Raw genomic sequence first — 21560 nt, 5'->3', positions numbered from 1 at the left:
CAGACAAAATATTACAGAAACGAGACACAAAAGACCAATGAACAATCTAGTATTTTACTTTCTGACCCAAACAACTTGTCATGGTCTAGAAATGATTTTAAATTCATAGTTTTACTAATTTACAATCTGCAGTTAATGTCTTCTCTGTAATTTTTACACTTTGAGGGCCGGATTGGACCCTCTGGAGGACCACTTTTGGACCACGGGCCTCATGTTGGACACCCCTGGTCTAAACCATAGACTGTTTATTTATTTACATCCTGTCTGTGCGCTAAACTAAAAAAAAACCTTTTTTCATTTTGAACTACAACTCCTATGAGGCCGTGTGTGCGCCCTGTGACGTCATCGGACGTCGACGCGTGGTGACGCAGTCTGCGGTCGCCGGGAGAAGTTTGAAAACGTGAAAGTTTTTTCTCCGGTTCCCGTTAACGATGTTTCTTCTGAGACTTCTCCGCTGATTGGTGACTTTTCCTCGGAGCTGCTGACAGGAAATGAGCGGCGCAGCGCGGGAAGCGGAGCTCCAGGTGAGTCCCGGTAGCAGTTAGCTGACATGAGGCGTCAACACGCCGCCTTCCGCCCGACGGAGCTCCGAGCGGCGGTCGGGGGCTCCGAGCGACCCCAGCTCCCCGTGAAATGAAGCAGGAGCGGCGGGTAAAGTTCGGTAAAATGCCGGTGGACCGACAGGTGCCGCTGTTAGCCGGTTAGGCTGCTAGCTGAGCTCCCCCTCCGGTAGTCGGTGTCCTCTGAGCGGCTCCGGAGCTTCCCGGGCACCGCAGAGGACACCTGTGGGGCTCAGAGCTCCGGGGAGCCGGTCACTAACATGCCGCTGCGTCGGTCCTCCCGCATTCAGCCACCGGTGAGTTTAACGGGTAAAGTAACGGGAAGTTACCAGAGAGAAACGGACTGTAGTTTGTTTACACCGAAAGTAACTTAATGGAGTCAAAGAACACAGTGAAATACTGACGTATAAAAATAATAAATCCTAAAAGTATTTCTTTTAATTCTGCTGTAAACATCCGCTGGAATCGATCAATCAATCAGCTGATAGATTAATCAATAAATAAAAGATAAAGGAGAAAATTAAAGATCAGTGTTTCCTAAAGGCCGAGATCACAAAATAATACTCAGTTTGATGAGAATAAATAATCAAATTTTACTGATAAACGAGTTAATTATGAATGTTTTGATGAATTAATCACTGCTGAAGTCAGTTTTCTGTCATAAAAGAGGAAATAAAGCAGAAAACCTTCATTAGATGACAGAAGTTTCCCAGTAAACAGACGTTTTATGTTGAATTTAGAGAATCGGTTTCTGTAAAATATATTTAAAAACAAAATGCAAGTTTAAACTTCCATCCATCCATCCATCCATCCATCCATCCATCCATCCATCCATCCATTCCACCGCTTCATCCTCTCTAGGGTCATGGGGGGTGCTGGAGTCTATCCCAGCTGACTGAAGGCAGGAGACACCCTGGACAGAAGTTTAAACACATAAATAAATATTAAAAAAGCAAGAAAAAGGCTAGAAAAAAAACCTGCTGAGAAATAAAAGAAAGAAAGTAATAATGGACCTTAATGAATCTAATTTAACTTTATTTCATTTTCCTTCATTGATAGGAAGTATTTTTTTGGTAGAAATAAAAAATAGTTTTTTATGACAAAAATATTATTGAAAATGATTGAATTTACCTTAATATGTATTTTTATGTTCTTGCTTAATCTACTCATTGATTTAATGTTTCTGCTGTGGACAAAAATAGTCGTGGTCCTAAATAAATATTATTGAACAGGATTTCATTTACCTTAATATAAAGCACACGTTTAAAAATGGAAAAACTAATTTTTTTTTGTAAAAATACTTATTTACTCTAATTTATGAAAGTATTTTTGATAAAGAAAGATTTTTTAAAAAGCCGTAGCGCACCTAAATACATAAGTAAACATTTAAACTAATTAATGGATAATCCAAATACTTGTTGATGAATTAATCCTCATCATTAATCAGCGGGTCGTTAATTTCACAGAACAGAGGAGTAAGTTTTATTTCTGTGGACAGTAAAGTTGGTTTCTGAATGTTTTCCAATAAAATCTGTCTGAAAAATTCTGAATGAAAATCCTTCGTCTGTTTAATCTCTGCTGCTTATTGATGTCGTATTAAATGATGAGACAAATGTATTAATGGGAAAAGAAACATGAAATAAATGTAAATAAATCAACATTTCATAGATTTTTAACGTCCCTCTTTGTCTGTTCAAAGTTCTTCACACAACTTGTTCTTTCTTGAAGACGACGTTCAGACGTTCTGCAGAGTTTTAGTTGGGTTCTACAGAGAAACCCAGACAGATGTTTTACCAACAGGAACCGTTAAACTAACAGCTCCTCAGGTCCATCCAAACCAGGAGAGTCCAGCTCAGTCTGGTCCAGGTTCCACATTCAGCCCAGTCTGATCCAAAGTGGACCAGACCAGTAGAACCAGTAAAACCAGTAAAACCACAGCATAGTAACGATAAATGACCACGAAAATGAGACCAACGACACGAAAAACAAAACAAAAAAGCAAAAAAAATGGACAACAAATCACACAAATGAGACAAAAAAGAAACAAAACAACAAAAACAAGACAAAATATTACAAAAATAAGGCACAAAATCAAGAAATAAAATGACAACAGATGAGACAGATGACACAAAACAATGCAACAAGTGAACAAAAACAAGAAAAAAATTATAAAAACGAGACAAAATGATTAAAAATGAAACGGAACGACAAAAAATAGTCAAACTACGTAAGCAAGACAAAAGAAAACACAAAATGACAAAAACGAGACACAAAACAACAAAAATGAGAAGAAAAATTATTAAAACGAGTCGCAAAAGGACAAAAGCATGAGACAAACCACAAAAGTCAGACTAAAAAACGGACAAAACATTGCAAAAACGAAAAGAACGTGATGTAAAATGACCAAAACCAGATGCAAAATGACAATAATTAGACACAAAACGACTAAAATGACAGACATAAACAAGCAAAACTACCAAAATGAGACACAAAATTACTGAAACTAGACGTAAACCAACAAGAAAAAGGCATAAAATGACCAAAGCAAGATGCAAAATGACTGAAAGGAAACGGAACGACAAAAACATGAGAAAAACGACAAAAATCAAACTGAAAAATCAACAAAATATTACAAAAATGAGACGCAAAAGAACAATGAACAATCTAGTATTTTACTTTCTGATCCAAACATGTCATGGTCTAGAAATGATTTTAAATTTATACTTTTACTATTTTACAATCTGCAGTTCATGTCTTCTCTGTAATTTTTACACTCTGAGGGCCGGATTGGACCCTCTGGAGGACCACTTTTGGCCCACGGGCCTCATGTTGGACCCTCTGGAGGACCACTTTTGGTCCACGGGCCTCATGTTGGACCCTCTGGAGGACCACTTTTGGACCACGGGCCTCATGTTGGACCCTCTGGAGGACCACTTTTGGACCACGGGCCTCATGTTGGACCCTCTGGAGGACCGCTTTTGGACCATGGGCCTCATGGTGGACCCTCTGGAGGACCACTTTTGGTCCACGGGCCTCATGTTGGACCCTCTGGAGGACCACTTTTGGTCCACGAGCCTCATGTTGGACCCTCTGGAGGACCACTTTAGGACCACGGGCCTCATGTTGGACCCTCTGGAGGACCGCTTTTGGTCCACGGGCCTCATGGTGGACCCTCTGGAGGACCACTTTTGGCCCACGGGCCTCATGTTGGACCCTCTGGAGGACCACTTTTGGTCCACGGGCCTCATGTTGGACCCTCTGGAGGACCACTTTTGGTCCACGGGCCTCATGTTGGACCCTCTGGAGGACCACTTTTGGTCCACGGGCCTCATGTTGGACCCTCTGGAGGACCACTTTAGGACCACGGGCCTCATGTTGGACCCTCTGGAGGACCGCTTTTGGACCATGGGCCTCATGGTGGACCCTCTGGAGGACCACTTTTGGCCCACGGGCCTCATGTTGGACCCTCTGGAGGACCACTTTTGGCCCACGGGCCTCATGTTGGACCCTCTGGAGGACCACTTTTGGTCCACGGGCCTCATGTTGGACCCTCTGGAGGACCACTTTAGGACCACGGGCCTCATGTTGGACCCTCTGGAGGACCGCTTTTGGACCATGGGCCTCATGGTGGACCCTCTGGAGGACCACTTTTGGCCCACGGGCCTCATGTTGGACCCTCTGGAGGACCACTTTTGGCCCACGGGCCTCATGGTGGACCCTCTGGAGGACCACTTTTGGCCCACGGGCCTCATGTTGGACCCTCTGGAGGACCACTTTTGGCCCACGGGCCTCATGTTGGACCCTCTGGAGGACCTCTTTTGGTCCACGGGCCTCATGTTGGACCCTCTGGAGGACCACTTTTGGTCCACGGGCCTCATGTTGGACCCTCTGGAGGACCACTTTAGGACCACGGGCCTCATGTTGGACCCTCTGGAGGACCGCTTTTGGTCCACGGGCCTCATGGTGGACCCTCTGGAGGACCACTTTTGGCCCACGGGCCTCATGTTGGACCCTCTGGAGGACCACTTTTGGTCCACGGGCCTCATGTTGGACCCTCTGGAGGACCACTTTTGGTCCACGGGCCTCATGTTGGACCCTCTGGAGGACCACTTTTGGTCCACGGGCCTCATGTTGGACCCTCTGGAGGACCACTTTTGGTCCACGGGCCTCATGTTGGACCCTCTGGAGGACCGCTTTAGGACCACGGGCCTCATGTTGGACCCTCTGGAGGACCGCTTTTGGACCATGGGCCTCATGGTGGACCCTCTGGAGGACCACTTTTGGCCCACGGGCCTCATGTTGGACCCTCTGGAGGACCACTTTTGGCCCACGGGCCTCATGTTGGACCCTCTGGAGGACCTCTTTTGGTCCACGGGCCTCATGTTGGACCCTCTGGAGGACCACTTTTGGTCCACGGGCCTCATGTTGGACCCTCTGGAGGACCACTTTTGGACCACGGGCCTCATGTTGAACCCTCTGGAGGACCGCTTTTGGTCCACGGGCCTCATGGTGGACCCTCTGGAGGACCACTTTTGGCCCACGGGCCTCATGTTGGACCCTCTGGAGGACCACTTTTGGCCCACGGGCCTCATGTTGAACACCTCTGATCTAAACTGTCTTCCAGGCCTCCGTGTCGTCCCAGAACCCCGATCCGTCTCCGGCCTCGCTGTCGGCGCTGCTGGCCGCCGTCTCGGCCGCCATGTCGGCCTCGGCGGACGCCAAGAAGGAGCTGACGGCTCTGCTGGGAGAATGGGAGGAGGCCCAGGGAGGATCCACGGAGCGGCTGGTGTCGGTGCTCACCAGGTGGGTCTGCTGGGACCTGAAGGTCTCTCTGAACATCTCTGTGGAGGCTCACCACAGTGTTCTCTCTGCAGGATATCGGAGCTCATCGAACAGCAGACGGCAGAGTATCACAAAGCAGATCCTGATCCGTTCGACGACCGGCATCCAGGTGATCAGAAGCTTCCAGAAGAACCCCCAGAACCTGCTGGCTCCTCGTTTTACTGCTCGTTTTGGTCATTTTGTCTCTTCTTTTTGTCATTTTGTGTCTTGTTTTTATCATTTTTTGTATCGTTTTTGTCGTTTTATGTCTTATTTTATTCGTTGTCGGCTTGTTTTTGTCATTTTGTGTCTCGTTTGGTTGTTTTTCATCTTGCCTTGGTCATTTTGTGTCTAATTTTTGTTTTGCATCTTGTTTTTGTCATCTTCTTGTTTTGTCTTTTTACATCTGGTTTTGGTCATTTTTCATCTGGTTTTGGTCGTTTTTCATCTCATTTTTTGTCATCTTGCTTCCTGTTTGTGCCATTTTTTGTCTCATTATTGTCATCTTGCATCCTGTTTTTGTCTTGTGGAGCCTCCATTTTTCCCGTTTTGATTTCAGTTTTACTGGAATTTCTGTGCCTTTTGCTGCGTTTTTCTTCTGGTTTCCATCATTGTGAGTTCTTCCAGAAGCTGCAGGGCTTCCTGTTTCAGTGAATCACTCGCTGATGTTTCTCTGCAGGCCGTGCTGATCCAGACTGTATGCTCGGACAGCTGCTGAAGATGCTGTTTGTGAACGACGACTTCACCAACGCCGTAAGAAATCCTCCTTTTATTGACCTGCTGCAGTCTGAAGGACGATGGAGAAAACTGAAGCTGAACTCCTGCTCTCACTCTGACACTAAGAAGTCGTGTTTCTAAATGTAAACACTAAAGGATTGTGTGATAAAATCAGCCCTTAATGTTGTTTTTTTGTGTTTTTCAGCTCCTGGACTCGTACATCATGAGCAGCAGAGAGCTGAGTCTGAACACGGCGGCCTGTCGGCTGCTGCAGAACATCATGCCGGGTCTGGAGACGGCCGCCGTCTTCCAGGAGAAGGTAGGAATAAATAAAAACACGCTGACAGATGGATGTGGGTCAGTGGATGAAGGAGGACGTCATGACAGCAGAACTTCTGTGGACTGAGAACCAGAAAAGGCCTCAAAGTCTGGAGTTTAATCAAGAAACGTTAAAATCCACATCTGTCAGACGACATGTTGGTTTCAGACAAATAGGACTAAAAAAATATAAAAACTAGAATCAGAAATGCTTTATTGATCCTTCAAAGTGTTAGAATTATAAACGGTACAAAACACATGTAAAAATGTAGAAAAACAAAACCTAAAACATTAAAATATGTAAAAAATATGAACTGAATTATAAATACGACTAGAAAAAATGGCCTTAATTAGAAAGAAATACCTAAAGTATAAATATAAGAAGGAAAATATGATCTGTAATATAAATATAAATAGAAAATATGACCTATAACGTAAATATAAATAGAAAATATGACCTAAAATATAAATATGAGGAGAAAATATGACCTATAATCTAAAATTTTAGAAATCCATCCTATAATACAAACGTGAGTAGAAACAGTATGAGCATAAATGTAAAATGTGTTTTTCCCAATGAAATAAAGGATAATAAACAGTAATAAGTGGTGCTTTATCATTGAGTGTTAACTGAAGAAATGAAGTGAATTAAAGTATATTTGATGTATTTGTTGTTTATTTCTACTCTGTAAAACATTAAACTCCTGGACAGTGCTCATTTCTTCTGTTTTCTGTCTTTCCAGGAGGGTCTGGTGGAGAAGATGTTCAGCTGGGCTCGTGAAGCCGAGCGGCCGCTCAGCGTTTATGCCACCGGACTGCTAGCCAGAGCCATGAGCAACCAGGAAGTAGCAGCCGGCTACCGGGAGCAGAACGCTCAGCTGGTGGGTAGCACGCGGCTAACGCTAACTGGCTACATGTTTTTAATAGTAGCTGGTGCTCATATTTTGTACTTTTATTTATATTTTAGCTCATATTTTGTACTTTTATTTATGTTTTAGCTCATATTTTGTACTTTTGTTTATATTTTAGTTCATATTTTGTACTTTTGTTTATGTTTTAGCTCATATTTTGTACTTTTGTTTATGTTTTAGCTCATATTTTGTACTTTTGTTTATATTTTAGTTCATATTTTGTACTTTTATTTATGTTTTAGCTCATATTTTGTACTCATATTTATATTCTAGCTCATATTTTCTACTCATGTTTATGTTTTAGCTCATATTTTCTACTCATATTTATATTCTAGCTCATATTTTCTACTCATGTTTATGTTTTAGCTCATATTTTCTACTCATATTTTAGCTCATTTTTTCTGCATATGTTTATATGCGCTCTCTGTTCCCTCCAGGTTCCGGTCATGATCCGCCGCCTTCAGGAGCTTCAGGCTGAAGAGAACCAGCAGAACGGAGCCCAGGAGCTTCAGGTGGAGGCCGATCAGAACCAGAACATCTCCGCAGCAGACGGGAGAAAGGTCCAACCTCCGTCTCTGCTCGGCTCCACCCGGCTGCTTCCAGACTTCACCTACCAGAGGAGGAGGACCGAGGAGAACGGCAGGAAGGCCCAGCAGAAGCTGAACCCGGCCTCCAGCGGGACGGAGGAGGCCGGCGGCTGCTCCTCCTGGTCCCAGATGAGCTCCGTGGTGATCGGGTCGGACTACAGCCTGGAGCCGCTGAGCCCGGCCATGGAGCAGAGGCTGGTGCTGCAGTACCTGACCCCACTGGGAGACTACCAGGAGGTGGGAGGAGACGCTCAGATGTATCCTCACTGTGGGTTCATTTTAACTCACTGTGGGTTCATTTTAACTCACTGGACTCATTTTAACTCACTGTGGATTCATTTTAACTCACTGTGGGATCATTTTATCTCACTGTGGGTTCATTTTAACTCACTGTGGACTCATTTTAACTCACTGTGGGTTCATTTTAACTCACTGTGGGTTCATTTTGACTCACTGTGGGATCATTTTATCTCACTGTGGGTTCATTTTAACTCACTGTGGGTTCATTTTTTTCTCACTGTGGGATCATTTTAACTCACTGTGGACTCATTTTAACTCACTGTGGGTTCATTTTAACTCACTGTGGGTTCATTTTTTTCTCACTGGGTTCATTTTAACTCACTGTGGGCTCATTTTAACTCACTGTGGGTTCATTTTTTTCTCACTGTGGGTTCATTTTAACTCACTGTGGACTCGTTTTAACTCACTGTGGGATCATTTTAACTCACTGTGGGTTAATTTATCCTCACTGTGGGTTCATTTTAACTCACTGTGGGCTCATTTTAACTCACTGTGGGCTCATTTTAACTCACTGTGGGCTCATTTTAACTCACTGTGGGCTCATTTTAACTCACTGTGGGTTCATTTTAACTCACTGTGGGCTCATTTTAACTCACTGTGGGTTCATTTTAACTCACTGTGGGCTCATTTTAACTCACTGCGGGCTCATTTTAACTCACTGCGGGTTCATTTTAACTCACTGCGGGTTCATTTTAACTCACTGTGGGTTCATTTTAACTCACTGTGGGCTCATTTTAACTCACCGTGGGCTCATTTTAACTCACCGTGGGCTCATTTTAACTCACTGTGGGTTCATTTTAACTCCCTGTGGGCTCATTTTAACTCACTGCGGGTTCATTTTAACTCACTGCGGGTTCATTTTAACTCACTGTGGGTTCATTTTAACTCACTGGACTCATTTTAACTCACTGTGGGCTCATTTTAACTCACTGCGGGTTCATTTTAACTCACTGGACTCATTTTAACTCACTGTGGGCTCATTTTAACTCACTGTGGGTTCATTTTAGCTCACTGTGGGCTCATTTTAACTCACTGTGGGCTCATTTTAACTCACTGGACTCATTTTAACTCACTGTGGGCTCATTTTAACTCACTGCGGGTTCATTTTAACTCACTGTGGGCTCATTTTAACTCACTGTGGGTTCATTTTAACTCACTGTGGGCTCATTTTAACTCACTGTGGGCTCATTTTAACTCACTGTGGGTTCATTTTAACTCACTGTGGGCTCATTTTAACTCACTGTGGGCTCATTTTAACTCACTGTGGGCTCATTTTAACTCACTGTGGGTTCATTTTAACTCACTGTGGGCTCATTTTAAATCACTGTGGGTTCATTTTAACTCACTGTGGGCTCATTTTAACTCACTGTGGGCTCATTTTAACTCACTGCGGGTTCATTTTAACTCACTGGACTCATTTTAACTCACTGTGGGCTCATTTTAACTCACTGTGGGTTCATTTTAACTCACTGTGGGCTCATTTTAACTCACTGTGGGCTCATTTTAACTCACTGTGGGTTCGTTTTAACTCACTGTGGGTTCATTTTAACTCCCTGTGGGCTCATTTTAACTCACTGTGGGCTCATTTTAACTCACTGTGGGCTCATTTTAACTCACTGTGGGTTCATTTTAACTCACTGTGGCTCATTTTTACTCACTGTGGACTCATTTAAACTCACTGTGGGTTCATTTTAACTCACTGTGGGCTCATTTTAACTCACTGTGGGCTCATTTTAACTCACTGTGGGTTCATTTTAACTCACTGTGGCTCATTTTTACTCACTGTGGACTCATTTTAACTCACTGTGGGTTCATTTTAACTCACTGTGGGCTCATTTTAACTCACTGTGGGCTCATTTTAACTCACTGTGGGTTCATTTTAACTCACTGTGGCTCATTTTAACTCACTGTGGGCTCATTTTAACTCACTGTGGGTTCTCTGCTGCTCATTCTTAGTCTTTTCTTCTTATTTTTTCTCATATTTCTTCCTGTGTTTGACTCGTCCGTATACGAAGCTTCTACAGCTCAGTGTGTTTTATCATCATTCTTTCTGTTTCTTCTTGTTTTTCCAGTGTATTATTCTTATTATTTCCACCCTCTGACTCTCTTTAACCTGTTATTAAAGTATAATTTATCGTATCTGTGGTGTTTCAGCTGCTGGCCGTCTTCATGCAGTTGGACACCAGATCTCTGCTGATGAACTACATCGACCTCAGACTGACCAGAAACGTCCAGCTGACCTTTGACGCCCTGCTGGTGAGAATCACTCATAATATATATTAATAATCGGTGAGGGGATCTCAGAATAAACATTCGGATATTCGGGTCCAGCCCTAGTTCGTTGTAACTAAACGAGGACGACGGAGGCTTCCAGAGGCAGGAGTTTGTCTCAGAGTCGATCCTCCCAGACTTCTGCAGGCTGAAGATAACCTGAAGCTCTGTGGGCGAGGCAGGAAGATTAAACTTCACTCAGCAGCTCCTTTATTTACTCCTCACAACTCTAATCAGACATGCAGAGAAACTAAATAAAACATGTTTTTTGGATCCATAAATAATTAAATTCTGCCCCATCAGAGAGACGAAGGCGTCGGAAAATGTTGGATTTTATTAAGAAAGTTCTTTTCTCTCTTTGTTTTTCTGTGATATGAACAGTTATGAGAGTTTTCCTGTTAATTAAAACGGATTAAATGATGGATTCTGTCTTTAATGCTGCTCATATAAGAACAATAGAAGAATAGTATAGTCCTTACAACAGCATGTTAGCACCAGTTAGAACACTAGTAATCATCAGTATGACCTCATTTTACATCATTTTAAAAGTTAAAAACACATGCACAGCATTTAATAATAATAATAATAATAATAATAAACTCTGCAGCTAAATTAATTATTTAAGAACTGGTAAATGATTAATGCATTGTGGTGAAAATTAATTACATGCATTTTTTATGCTTTAATCACTCATAATTACCATAGAATTTATGAATTATTATTATTATTAGTTGTCATGGTAGCCCACAGTATGCATGTTCATTTTTAAATTAGAGTTTCATTTATTAAAGTAGAAAATATCTTCAGTTTTAGCTCTAGTTTGAAGTGATTTAAGGAAGAAAAAATGGGGAAAAACTGCACAATCTGAGATGTTTGAACATTCAACCAACTTTAGCTGTGATATTTTTTATAGTGAATTTATTTGGATCCAGCTCGTCTTTCTGGAGTCCAAAACCTCCAAATTCATCAGTTCAAGCTTTTCTATCTTCGGCTTTGGAAAACGATATAATTTTTCACCATTTTCTGAATTTTTTGAGCCAAATAATAAAAATAATCAGCAGCTGCAGCTCAGGTTGTGATTGATCTGCATTCAGAAATAATGAAGACAAACATTTTAATTATATTTTCTGCTCGTTTTAAGTCTCTGTTAGTTTCAGATTAGTGACGTTAGCATCTTTAAACACCACGAGTTCTTTTTGACTTCACTTAAAACCAAAATGTGCAGCAGCAGTTTGTTCAGCTAAAACTGAGCAGAAGAAGGAAAAGAAGATGTGAAAATGTAACGAGGAAATGCAAAATGATTCCTTATTTTCATCTACTAGCTATACTATTTCCTCCACAGATTGTCCTTCATAACTCACATTTTGCTTCTTTAAAGACGTCGTCCGTCTCTAATCCTTGCTGTCCTGTCCTCAGTACCTCGCCTCGCTGCTCCTCCATAAGAAGTTTGCTGCAGAGTTCATCGCTCACGGCGGCGTCCAGAAGCTCCTGCAGATCCCGAGGCCTTCCATGGCGGCCACCGGAGTTTCTCTGTGCCTCTACTATCTGGCCTACAACCAGGACGCCATGGAGAGGGTGCGAACACATCTGGCTGTTTGAAAACATCTGGAATAGGAATGAGGAAACTTCCTGTTGAGGTCTGATCAAACCATCCATCAGTGGGTCAGCAGAGCAGAGCAGAGTTCCTTTAATGTCATCATATAAGCAGAGAAATACAGTAGAAGATTTATGTCTGCGACAGGACCCATGGAAGGTTTTCTGATTTGGTATTAGAAGAATTTTATTTCAGCACTTTTCCCAGAAGAATGAGCTCCAACCACATTCAGTTACAGTCTTAGACTTTACAGGAGCTGCTGAACAGTTTGGTGCTGTGCTACAGGTGTGCTAGCGTTCCTCTACCTGTGCTACAGGTGTGTTAGCGTTCCTCTACCTGTGCTACGGGTGTGTTACTGTTCCTCTACCTGTGCTACAGGTGTGTTAGCGTTCCTCTACCTGTGCTACAGGTGTGTTACTGTTCATCTACCTGTGCTACAGGTGTGTTACTGTTCATCTACCTGTGCTACAGGTGTGTTACTGTTCATCTACCTGTGCTACAGGTGTGTTAGCGTTCCTCTACCTGTGCTACGGGTGTGTTACTGTTCCTCTACCTGTGCTACAGGTGTGTTAGCGTTCCTCTACCTGTGCTACAGGTGTGTTACTGTTCCTCTACCTGTGCTACAGGTGTGTTACTGTTCATCTACCTGTGCTACAGGTGTGTTAGTGTTCATCTACCTGTGCTACGGGTGTGTTAGCGTTCCTCTACCTGTGCTACAGGTGTGTTACTGTTCATCTACCTGTGCTACAGGTGTGTTAGTGTTCCTCTACCTGTGCTACAGGTGTGTTAGCGTTCCTCTACCTGTGCTACAGGTGTGTTAGTGTTCCTCTACCTGTGCTACAGGTGTGTTAGCGTTCATCTACCTGTGCTACAGGTGTGTTAGTGTTCATCTACCTGTGCTACAGGTGTGTTAGTGTTCATCTACCTGTGCTACAGGTGTGTTAGTGTTCCTCTACCTGTGCTACAGGTGTGTTAGTGTTCATCTACCTGTGCTACAGGTGTGTTAGTGTTCATCTACCTGTGCTACAGGTGTGTTAGTGTTCATCTACCTGTGCTACAGGTGTGTTAGCGTTCCTCTACCTGTGCTACAGGTGTGTTAGTGTTCCTCTACCTGTGCTACAGGTGTGTTAGCGTTCCTCTACCTGTGCTACAGGTGTGTTACTGTTCATCTACCTGTGCTACAGGTGTGTTAGCGTTCATCTACCTGTGCTACAGGTGTGTTACTGTTCATCTACCTGTGCTACAGGTGTGTTAGTGTTCCTCTACCTGTGCTACAGGTGTCTTAGCGTTCCTCTACCTGTGCTACAGGTGTCTTAGCGTTCCTCTACCTGTGCTACAGGTGTCTTAGCGTTCCTCTACCTGTGCTACAGGTGTCTTAGCGTTCCTCTACCTGTGCTACAGGTGTCTTAGCGTTCATCTACCTGTGCTACAGGTGTGTTAGCGTTCCTCTACCTGTGCTACAGGTGTCTTAGCGTTCCTCTACCTGTGCTACAGGTGTGTTAGCGTTCCTCTACCTGTGCTACAGGTGTGTTAGCGTTCCTCTACCTGTGCTACAGGTGTCTTAGCGTTCCTCTACCTGTGCTACAGGTGTGTTAGCGTTCCTCTACCTGTGCTACAGGTGTGTTAGCGTTCCTCTACCTGTGCTACAGGTGTGTTACTGTTCCTCTACCTGTGCTACAGGTGTGTTACTGTTCCTCTACCTGTGCTACAGGTGTGTTAGTGTTCCTCTACCTGTGCTACAGGTGTGTTACTGTTCCTCTACCTGTGCTACAGGTGTGTTACTGTTCATCTACCTGTGCTACAGGTGTGTTAGTGTTCCTCTACCTGTGCTACAGGTGTGTTACTGTTCCTCTACCTGTGCTACAGGTGTGTTACTGTTCATCTACCTGTGCTACAGGTGTGTTACTGTTCCTCTACCTGTGCTACAGGTGTGTTACTGTTCATCTACCTGTGCTACAGGTGTGTTAGTGTTCCTCTACCTGTGCTACAGGTGTGTTAGTGTTCCTCTACCTGTGCTACAGGTGTGTTAGTGTTCATCTACCTGTGCTACAGGTGTGCACGCTCCCAGACGGCGTTCTGTCCGACACGGTGTCTTACGCCCTCTGGCTGCTGGAGTCATCTCACGCCTCGGGGGTCTGCCACGCCACCATGTTCTTCTCCATCTCGTTCTCGTTCAGGGCGGTTCTGCAGCTGTTCGACCTCCAGGATGGACTGAGAAGACTCGTCAACCTGGTAGGAAGTGATTTTAGCATCTTCTGTTTCTTCTAATCACAGAAAAAGTCACATTTCCAGAGCAGATCCATCTTAGAAGAGCCTCTACAGTGCAGCCTTTAGCTCCGTGGTACAAAGAACTTACTGTAATATTTAGTGCAGCTGGTAGGATAATAGTCTGATTATATCTCCCAAACATTCATTATACAAAGAACCAGCTCTGCCACTAACATGTAAGTTTAACTTGACAAACTGTGCGTGTCTGTTTGATTCTGCTCAGTTGAGATGGAGAACAGGTTGACTGTTGTTTTAAAGACAAAGCTATGAGTTACACTGGAAAAAACAAGCCCTGAACAAACTGAAAAAGCCAGAAAATGCAGCTGGAATCAGGATTTTATCTTCAGATCAGTGTCTTGAAGTGACGGCTGGTTTAGATTTACTCTGAATAAACTTCAGTTTGATCCTTGTTCTGCTGGATGAGAGCAGCTTTAGTCTGAGTTCATAGAAAGTAAAACACAACATAAGTGAGCAGAGAGCTGGAGAGAAGCTAACAGATGATGTGACATTTAATCTCTGCTCCGTTTTCAAACCATGTTTTAGTTCTTGGATGGTTTGAAGTTCTTTCAGACTTTCTAAGTTGGATCTTTGGAAACTTTCACATTTAACTGCTGCAGATGCTTTTATAAAACTTTAGCAGCCACTCAGGCTAAAATTAGGTTTAAAGAAACATGGATTGACTGAAAGTGGTTGAAAAATGGTCATACAAAGAATCCACAAGGATTTAGAAAACTGCATTAGGAGAATTTTTAAAAAACAAAAGACTTGAGCAAATTATATTTCTTTGCTTCATTAAAAACAGTCTTCATGAAAGACTTCCAGCAGCAGATGTTTGTCTCTTCTGGACTCGTTTCTCCTCATCTCCCTGCAGGTCAGTACTTTGGAGATCCTGAAGACGGAGAATGAGGCGTCGCTGATGAACGACGATCAGGTGTTTTCCTGCCGACAGACGGCCAAACACACCTGCATGGCTCTGCGCAGGTAAAGCAGTGGTGGATTAAAGTGGTCTAACTGATGGCAAGTCAGTGGAAGGTGGTCACTAAGTACAAAGATCATCTTCATCATTCAGTGTTTAGTCTCAGAGACTCCTAGAACTCTGGATGTTCTATGATGGAACCGTTGAAACACGTGAATGTTGGTTCTTTAATCTGTTAGCTCATAAATATACAAACACAAATGTTAATATTTGGTTAGATTTATCTGTTTCCTCCTCAGTTTGGTTCTTCTGGTTTCAATCTTCTGGTTTATCTTTGACTCGTCTGGACTCTGTACCTACCATCAGGCATGGAGGTGGCGGTATCATTACACTATAAATTTAACTGACTCAAGTTTGAAACAAAGAAAACAAATGTAGTGGAACGGCACCAATTCTGGTTCAGTTCCACCACATTTTTGGTCTTTCTGACTTGGTTCTTCAGGTTCTTGATGGGTCTAAGTCAGGACTTTGGGGAGACCAGTCTAGAACCTTCATTCTAGAACCTTCATTCTAGAACCTTCATTCCAGCCTGATGGAACCATTTCTTTACCACGTCTGATGTGTGTTTGGACTCATTGTCTGGTTGAAACATCCAACTGAGTCCAAAAACAACCTTCTGCTGATGGCTTTAGGTTTTAACCCTCCTTCTTCTTTATTCCATTTACTTTGTGTGAAGCTCCAGTTCCACAGAGCATGATACTGCCACCACCATGCCTGATGGTAGGTTTGGTGTTCTTGGGGTAAAAAAAAGAACCGCCCAAAACAGTCTGAAACCGGTCCTAAAAAGATCTGAAACCAAATATAAACAGTCCCAACAAAGTCCAGAACCAGTCCAACATCCAGTCCGGAACCAGACCCCCAAAAGCACTTCTGGACAGCTTCAGAGCATGATACTGCCACCTCCATGCCTGATGGTAGGTTTGGTGTTCTTGGGGTTAAAAAACATCCAAGACCCACCCATGACAATCTGAAACCAGTCCTAAAACAGTTCTAAAACCAGGTCCAAAATCAACCCTGAACCAGTCCAAAACAATGTTCACAACCAGTTAGGATAGAGTCTGGAACCAGTCCTAAACCAAAAACATAAGCCACTTTTGGAAACAGTCCGAAACCAGTCCCAAGAAAGTCTAGAATCAGTCCAGAAGCTCTTCCAGAAATCCCCAGAGCATGATACTGCCACCTCCATGCCTGATGGTAGCTTTGGTGTTCTTGGGGTTAATTTTGCTCTTGAATGTCCAAACAAGTTTTGGTTTCTATTTCTACTGTTGGTTTTTGTTGTTTTGTCGCCTTCATGCTGATGTTCTAAAAGTGTTTAGTCTTAAATTCTCTTTGATAAAACATGCAGATGTTCTGGAGAAGCTCAGCTGATTGTGGTTTACTTTGTGAAGGTACTTTGAGGCCCACCTGGCCGTGAAGACCGAGCAGGTGAAGCAGTCTCTCCATGCATCAGACGGAGGCACCATTATTCCCCAGCAGCCGTTTTACAAGGTACCTGCTGGAGTTTTCTTCATCACACCTTTAATTCTACCAACTCCAAGCAGCAAAGGATTTGTTTTGATGAAAAATCACAATGTTAAGCTCAGATTTGGTTCCTTTTCTCCTGTGGAACCAAATGGCATGCAAGGATTGAAGGAAACTTGAAAACCCAACAACTTTTTCTGTTTTTACAGCTTCTTGCTGATTGTGTTGGTGGTTATTTTTTTAAAGACCGTACATCAGAGAGTTCATTGATTAGTATAATACACACACATCACAATACAGTGAATAAATACATCCTTTTCCTGCTTTTTTGCACTTTAAGGAGTGTTTTTTGTTGATACTGCTGTTGATAATATGTCCTGCTTTTGTGTAAATCTCTCTTTTTGATGATTAGAACATCTCATGTAGCAGCTTTTTTAGAGTTTATGTCAACTGTATGAATATTGAATGAAGTATTTATAACACTGTGATGTATCTAGGAACAGATATGAGTGATATGATGTGTAGCCCATATGTTCAGGTAAAGAGTTTCCGGTAGTTTTTCTCAGTGAGATGCTCGTATGTGTGTTTTTTTCAGGCGTATTCATACAGCAGAGAGCAGATCATTGAGATGATGGAGTTCCTCATCGAGTGTGGACCTCCTCACCTCCGCTGGGAGCCCGTTGAGGTTTTCTACAAACTATCCTGCATTCCTTTAATGCTGCAGCTCATTTCCACCGCCTGCGACTGGAGGACGTACTACGGCAGGTAAGTCGACTTCAGATGCCGTTTCCGGTTTCTTCTGCTCGTCTTCCTGAGACTTTATGAACAGCTCTATGATGTTTATCTTCTCTAGGAGTGACACGGTGCGTTATGCGTTGGACATCCTGGCCGTCCTGACCGTGGTTCCTAAAGTCCAGCTGGTTCTGGCCGACACCGTCATCGTCCTGGATGAAAACCGGTCGCCTGTTTCTACCGTGGGTCAGTAAAAGTCTTCCACTTTTAGCTTTAGCGGCACCCCAGAGCAAGGGCTGCGTCCTTTAAAGGCTGAATGCGTCACAACGAAGGTTTTCCATCTCCTTCAAATGACGACCAATGCGTCCTTCTTTTCCTGAATCAAAACTCCAGCTGTTGATCGAACCGTCACCAATTCCTTCCTTGTTGTTCCATTTACTTTGTGTAAAGCTGCAGTTCCACAGAGCATGATACCGCCACCACCATGCTTGATGGTAGGTTTGGTGTTCTTGGGGTTCAAAAAGACCCGCCCAAGACAGTCCTAAACCAGTCCTAAAAAAGTCTAAAACCGGGACCAACATTAATCCTAAACCTGTCCAAAAATGGTAAAAACCAGTCATAAAAAATCAAAAACCAGTACAAAATCTGGACCAAAACCAAACCTAAACTACTCCTAAAATAGTTCAAGACCGTCTGAAACCAGTCCTCATACTGAGTAAAATAAATCCTAAACCAACTTTAAATCACATCCAGAACCAGGAGAACCAAGACTGGAACCAAACATAAACCAGTCCTAAAGGAAGTCCTGAAGCAGACCAACATCCCGTCTGTTAGACAGCATCAGATACTTCCTGCTCAGCTTCTCAACTTGATAAAATTTTGACATGCATCAGGTCCGTCCTTCGCAGCCTAACATCTCCCTTCTTCATTATTCCATTTACTTTGTGTAAAGCTCCAGTTCCACAGAGCATGATGCTGCCACCACCATGCTTGATGGTAGGGTTGGTGTTCGATGCAGCCAAACATCTCCCAGGATTCATCAGTGACAGTTCGATCAACAGCTGGAGTTTTAACTGCTCACAACTTTACTGATAAAATTTAAACCATGTCGTCATCCTCGGGATGGAAGTTTGGCGGTCCAGGTTGCTAGGTTATGGAAACAAGAAGTCCGTCCTACGTTTGACCGCCTCGTTTAACAAACGCTCAGATGCAGCCTCTGAATCGAGACGCAGCTTTTAAATCCAGGTTGACTGAAGAGTTTTGTCATTTTGGAGTTTCTTTGTCGTCTCCACAGGAATGAGCATCGTTCTGGGCGTCGCCGAGGGCGAAGTGTTCACCAACGACGCTGAGATCCAGAAGTCGGCGCTGCAGGTGAGAAGATACTCCGTGTTTTTGTCTGAAGAAGTCTTTGGATAAAAACCAAAAAGCCTTAAAATGAACCAATGAGCTGATGCTGTAGAATGAAACCCGTCTGACTCCTTGTGTTCCATCCAGGTCATAACCAACTGTGTCTGCGCTCCGGACCAGAACCTGAACACCGTGGCTGCTTTTCCTGTGACCCCCCTCAGACCGACCCTCCACCCCCAGCAGCCCTCCACCCCCCACAACCGGGTTCTGGCCCACATGTGGCGGGTCGTGCAGAACAACAACGGCATCAAGGTAGCAACAGACGATTAGTTCTAGGAAACTGATGTAAGCTGAACATGAGAGGACAGACGCTGTGTTTGTGGCATCCTCCAGGTTCTTCTGTCGCTGCTGTCGGTGAAGACGCCCATCACCGATGCAGACCTGATCCGGGCTCTGGCCTGTAAAGCTCTGGTTGGACTCGCTCGCAGCTCCGCCATCCGACAGATCATCAGCAAGCTGCCGCTCTTCACCAGCGGACACATTCAGCAGGTCTGAACTCCGAATTATGCTAAACTAGCCTGAACGGGTCCAGTCTTTCTCTGTTATCTGCTGCTTTATGTGTGCATTTTGGTTTGTATTTTTCTCCAGCACACAGCAGCCCTCTGAAACTCAAAAACATGTTTTATCTTATAAAAAAAGCCACTGAATTTTCAACTTTCTGATGGTTGTCAAACGCCTCCTATGTGATCTAGAGTTCCATCTGGAATAATAGAGTATTTCGGCAAAATCACTTTTATTTAAAAAACTGCTAGAGGTTCAGGAGTCTTTATACTACATCAAAAACTAGTTTAGAGGTTAAAAACGTTTTTTAATCCGGAAAGGTTTTGTGCTTTCTGATGTTTAATTTTCCCTTCGGTTTAATGCTTTTCTGTTAATAATAACAGCAAGTTTTTTTCCACAAAGCTCAAGAATCAGTCTAAAGAAATGTTTTATTTACAGAAGAATGATTAGTTCAGATGAAGGTTTAACAGACCAGAGTGCTGTAAATAATAATCATGAATTAGGGTCCCAATGAAGTTTTTCTGCCCCTGATCCCTACCCCAGTCATTTTATATTTAGTATCTGCCAGAAGAACTATAGAGAGCATAATGGGAGTTTAGCTAGCGATGGATGGATGGATGGATGGATGGATGGATGAATGGATAATGGATTTATAGATGGATGGATGGATAATCATGGATGATAATGGATGGATGGATGATCATGGATGAATAGATGATAATGGATGGATGATGATGGATGGATGAAGATGGATGGATGGATGATAATGAATGGATGATAAAGGATGGGTGGATGGATGATAATGGATGGATGGATGATAATGGATTTATAGATGGATAGATGGATAATAATGGATAATAGAAGATAATGGATGGATGTAATGGATGGATTGATGGATAATGAATGGATGGATAATAATGAATGATAATGAATGGATGGATGGATGATCATGGACGAATTGATGATAATGGATGGATGGATGATAATGGATGGATGGATGATAATGGATGGATGGATGAAGATGGATGGATGGATGGTAATGGATGGATGGATACCTTATTAATCCTGGGTTAAATTCAGGCACCATGACAATGACTAACGTGGTATTTAATGACCTCCAGGTAGAGATTAGGTGTTTCAGAGAACAGATTCATCTCCATGTTTTTATCTCCAGCTGATGAAGGAGCCGGTTCTGCAGGACAAACGCAGCGAACACGTCAGGTTCTGCCGCTACGCCGCCGAGCTGACGGAGCGTGTCTCCGGTAAACCTCTGCTGATGGGGACGGACGTGTCTCTGGCCCGGCTGCAGAAGGCCAACGTGGTGGCCCAGTCCAGGATCACCTTCTCAGAGAGGGAGCTGCTGCTGCTCATCAGGAACCACCTGCTGGCCAAAGGGCTGCACTGCACCGCCAACATGCTGCTCAGAGAGGCCAACCTGCCCCTGGCCTCCGTCTCTGCAGGCCCCGCCCCCTCCTGTGTGACTCCGCCCCCCTCCTCCCCGGCGTTGACTCGGACCTGCCGGTTGGCCGGAGGCATCGCCGCTCGTATCTCCGGCCACGTGGGATCGTCTCCGGTGTCTTCGGGCGCTGCAGCTTCTCCTTCATCGTCTCGGTCCTTCATCACTCCCTCCTCTTCATTGACCCTCCCCCCTCCTCCTCCTCAGGGCTCGCCTCTGGTTGGTCGGATTCTGTTCTCACGGGAACGCCCGCTGGCCAATAGCAACTCAGGAAAAAAGCTGTGTGCACTGAAGCAGAAGGCCGACCACGGAGCCTTCATACAGGTCAGCCCATTAGAGACAATAGTCACTTAAAATAATAATATTAATAATGATTATAATAGAAATAATAGTGAGTGATTATTATTTATATTATTATATAAATAATAAGTGGAAGTCACTGAAATGATGAAAATATCTGTCAGATAAATCAGTTCTACCATTTCTCCAACTTTACTGTCACAGATGAGGAATGAAACCAGGAACTGGAAATCACTGAATAGTTAACTAATAATAATTAATAGTTAGTTAATAATTAACTGTGTTTGTGTGAAACTTTAGTGTCTGTCTTCTAAATCCAGGTAAAGTTCAGTTTTGAACAGATAAACCTGCAGAACATCCTGGATCACTGAGATCAGAGC

General features: G+C 43.6%; 1 protein-coding gene across 1 annotated transcript in view; it reads left to right on the top strand.

Moving 5' to 3' along the window:
* The first annotated feature begins 337 nt into the window (after window positions 1-337).
* LOC110947572 (DDB1- and CUL4-associated factor 1-like) overlaps window positions 338-21560 on the top strand; it is a 31373-nt gene continuing 10150 nt past the window's right edge. The window contains 18 exon segments of the mRNA XM_051948539.1: window positions 338-524; window positions 5185-5363; window positions 5435-5511; window positions 6061-6134; window positions 6304-6417; window positions 7160-7297; window positions 7765-8151; window positions 10369-10470; window positions 11902-12060; window positions 14132-14311; window positions 15219-15328; window positions 16712-16811; window positions 17380-17549; window positions 17638-17762; window positions 18811-18887; window positions 19011-19175; window positions 19257-19412; window positions 20599-21204. Coding sequence (XP_051804499.1) covers window positions 492-524; window positions 5185-5363; window positions 5435-5511; window positions 6061-6134; window positions 6304-6417; window positions 7160-7297; window positions 7765-8151; window positions 10369-10470; window positions 11902-12060; window positions 14132-14311; window positions 15219-15328; window positions 16712-16811; window positions 17380-17549; window positions 17638-17762; window positions 18811-18887; window positions 19011-19175; window positions 19257-19412; window positions 20599-21204 — 2952 coding nt within the window. The 5' untranslated portion in view covers window positions 338-491.

This window comes from Acanthochromis polyacanthus, chromosome 5 (assembly GCF_021347895.1).
Source record: "Acanthochromis polyacanthus isolate Apoly-LR-REF ecotype Palm Island chromosome 5, KAUST_Apoly_ChrSc, whole genome shotgun sequence".
Lineage (NCBI taxonomy): Eukaryota > Metazoa > Chordata > Actinopteri > Pomacentridae > Acanthochromis > Acanthochromis polyacanthus.
This window is presented reverse-complemented; position numbering and strand designations above follow the sequence as displayed.